The 2,500-nt window shown below is 43.0% G+C and overlaps 1 protein-coding gene across 1 annotated transcript in view; it reads left to right on the top strand.

Annotated features, from left to right (window-relative positions):
• Window positions 1-2,500, top strand: part of LOC308159405 (receptor-type tyrosine-protein phosphatase delta-like) — a gene marked incomplete at both ends in the record, with an annotated part of 97,278 nt that overhangs the window by 78,186 nt on the left and 16,592 nt on the right. The window contains one exon of the mRNA XM_080533186.1: window positions 1,177-1,200. Within this exon, the coding sequence (XP_080389312.1) occupies window positions 1,177-1,200 (24 nt within the window). The remainder of the gene's footprint in view (window positions 1-1,176; window positions 1,201-2,500) is intronic.

The raw sequence follows: 2,500 nt of genomic DNA, 5'->3' as shown, positions 1-2,500 counted from the left end.
GGTCGTTGTGTGTAAATAGCAGCTTCCCATTGTAAAGACTATGGTCATTTGACCCCCCGAGGCGGCTCTTATAGTAGGTAACAAAAGGCACAGCTGTTCTAGTGTTAACTCATTTAGTGTTGAGGGTGACTAATAAATAGAAAAAGCCCAGATTGTACACATACTAGAGTGCCAAGGGTGAACATGGTTTACCAAAATGTTTTATCGATTATGATGCTTCATTCATCAAAGTATTGTTGCTAGGTAACTACTACTACAAAAAAGAACTTTTGGCACTCTAGAATGGAAGTCTTTGACAGTGAGTTAAAGGTGCATTCCTGAGGGGTTTTTTCTATGTTGATACTGTAATCATGAATCTAGAGTGCAGGCTTTTGTTCTCAGAGGGTAGAGGGTTATCTTAACTTCAGGAGGAGGGTTTGATTTGAAAACCTCGGTGGTTTATACAGTAAGGCACTATGATGAGTTTTGTCATTTAATCCGCTCAGGAAAAAAGACCAAATCTGTAGTTTTAGGGTATTATTATAGTGTAGCAGGCTGAAGAACACTCCGGAGCTTATCTGTCGTGGGTATGGACAGGTGTGCTCATTTACGTCCCTGGCTAGAGATGCCAGAGTTTACTCTGAAATGATTACGTCAACTTTTAAAGGTCCAGCCTGTAGTTTTTGCGTGTTGTTGCTGCCCCTAGTGGACGCACTGAGAAGGTTATTTAGAAAAAAAACGTGCATCTGCTACGTATTCTAATAACACCAAACACGTGCATATCCACGTAAACAAACCAACCGTGAAAATTGACACGTAAAGGCCACCGTCCTACCTGACACTACAGTTTTTTATATATATTTTTAAATGCTTCGTTTTGACTAACGCAGCACTCTTCACAGAAAAACGTTCTTGTGATCTCATGTGATTCCTTGACGCCAACCGATTTATCATCATGGCCATTTAGCACTATTGTAACGCAAAAAAACTACGTACTGGACCTTTAAGTACATTTTAGTTGTTTGCGGAGGTCAAGGGTCATGAATAAGGACTAACATACAATGTTTTACTAACTTACTAACTCTCGATGTACCGTAGCTAGAATGTTCCGGTGCCCTGCCCTCCTGTTGCTTACTAACTGTGTGTTGAAGCCGTGTCTCCTTGACAACTCTCCAACTGTCTTTGTTTCACCCTCAGATGCCCTCTTATTTCTTCTCTAAGGCAAGACCTCTCTCTCCGTCTCTCTCTCTCTCTCCGTCTCTCTCTCTCTCTCTCTCTCTCTCTCCTATCCACATCGCTCCCTCACTCCCTCTCTCCCTCTTTCTCTCCTCCCATCGCTACCTCCCTCTCTCTCCCTCTCTCTCTCTCTCTCTCCTATCCACATCGCTCCCTCACTCCCTCTCTCCCTCTTTCTCTCCTCCCATCGCTCCCTCCCTCTCTCTCTCCTCCTATCATTCCCTCTCTCTCTCTCCCTCTCTTTCTCTCTCTCTCTCTCCCCCTCTGTTTCTCTCTCCCTCCCTCTCCCTCGCTCTCCGCAACTTAACCTCTCTGCAACCTCACGTCTTTTCCCTTCTCATTTCTTTCTTCTTCCCACCACTCTCTCTCTCTCTCCCTGTTTGAGAAAAAAAAAATGCAAAGTCACTCAGAATTCTGAAGTTCAATCGGGACTTCTACCACAAAGCACTTTTGGGAGTTTACCACACTTTACCTCAGTTGAGCACACTTTACCACAGCAGTAGGTCACAAGGGCACTTTAGGTTCATGCATGACGCCGCCTCTACCTCTCTGTCTTTTTGTCTCTAGATACACCAAACACATGAGCATGAAACACCACTAAAACACACACTCACTCACTCACTCACTCACTCACTCACTCACTCACTCACTCACTCACTCACTCACTCACTCACTCACTGACTCAATCACTCACTCACTCACTCACTCACTCACTCACTCACTGACTCAATCACTCACTCACTCACTCACTCACTCACTCACTCACTTACTTACTCACTCACTGACTCACTCACTGACTCAATCACTCACTCACTCACTCACTCACTCACTCACTCACTCACTGACTCACTCACTCACTCACTCACTCACTTACTTACTGATTTAGTTACTGACTTACATACTTATTCTGTCTCTTTCTCTCTTATTTAGTTACTTACATACGTATTACTTACCTAACCGTCGGGTGGGAGATAAAGCTGCATAGCGATACACTCGATACAGTAGATACGCTATACACAGATACTCTATACACAGATCTATACACAACTCTATCATTGCAGCTCAAATTGCTCCAATCATTATATAATCATCATTTAATTCTTTAGTCATTTAAAGGCAATAATAAAAAGATGGGTTTTTAGTCTTGACTTTAACATTTTTTGCTGAGGTTGCATCCCTAATGTAAACTGGCAGTGCATTCCATAATTTTGGTGCATAAAATGAGAACGCAACCTCACCAAATCTCTTCTTTTGTAGATATGGTACACAGAGAAAGCCAGCGTCA

This window comes from Nansenia antarctica (genome assembly GCF_963989245.1).
Source record: "Nansenia antarctica genome assembly, chromosome: 6".
Classification (NCBI taxonomy): Eukaryota; Metazoa; Chordata; class Actinopteri; order Argentiniformes; family Microstomatidae; genus Nansenia; species Nansenia antarctica.
Note: the sequence above shows the minus strand (reverse complement) of the source record. Positions and strands in the feature narration are given on the sequence as shown.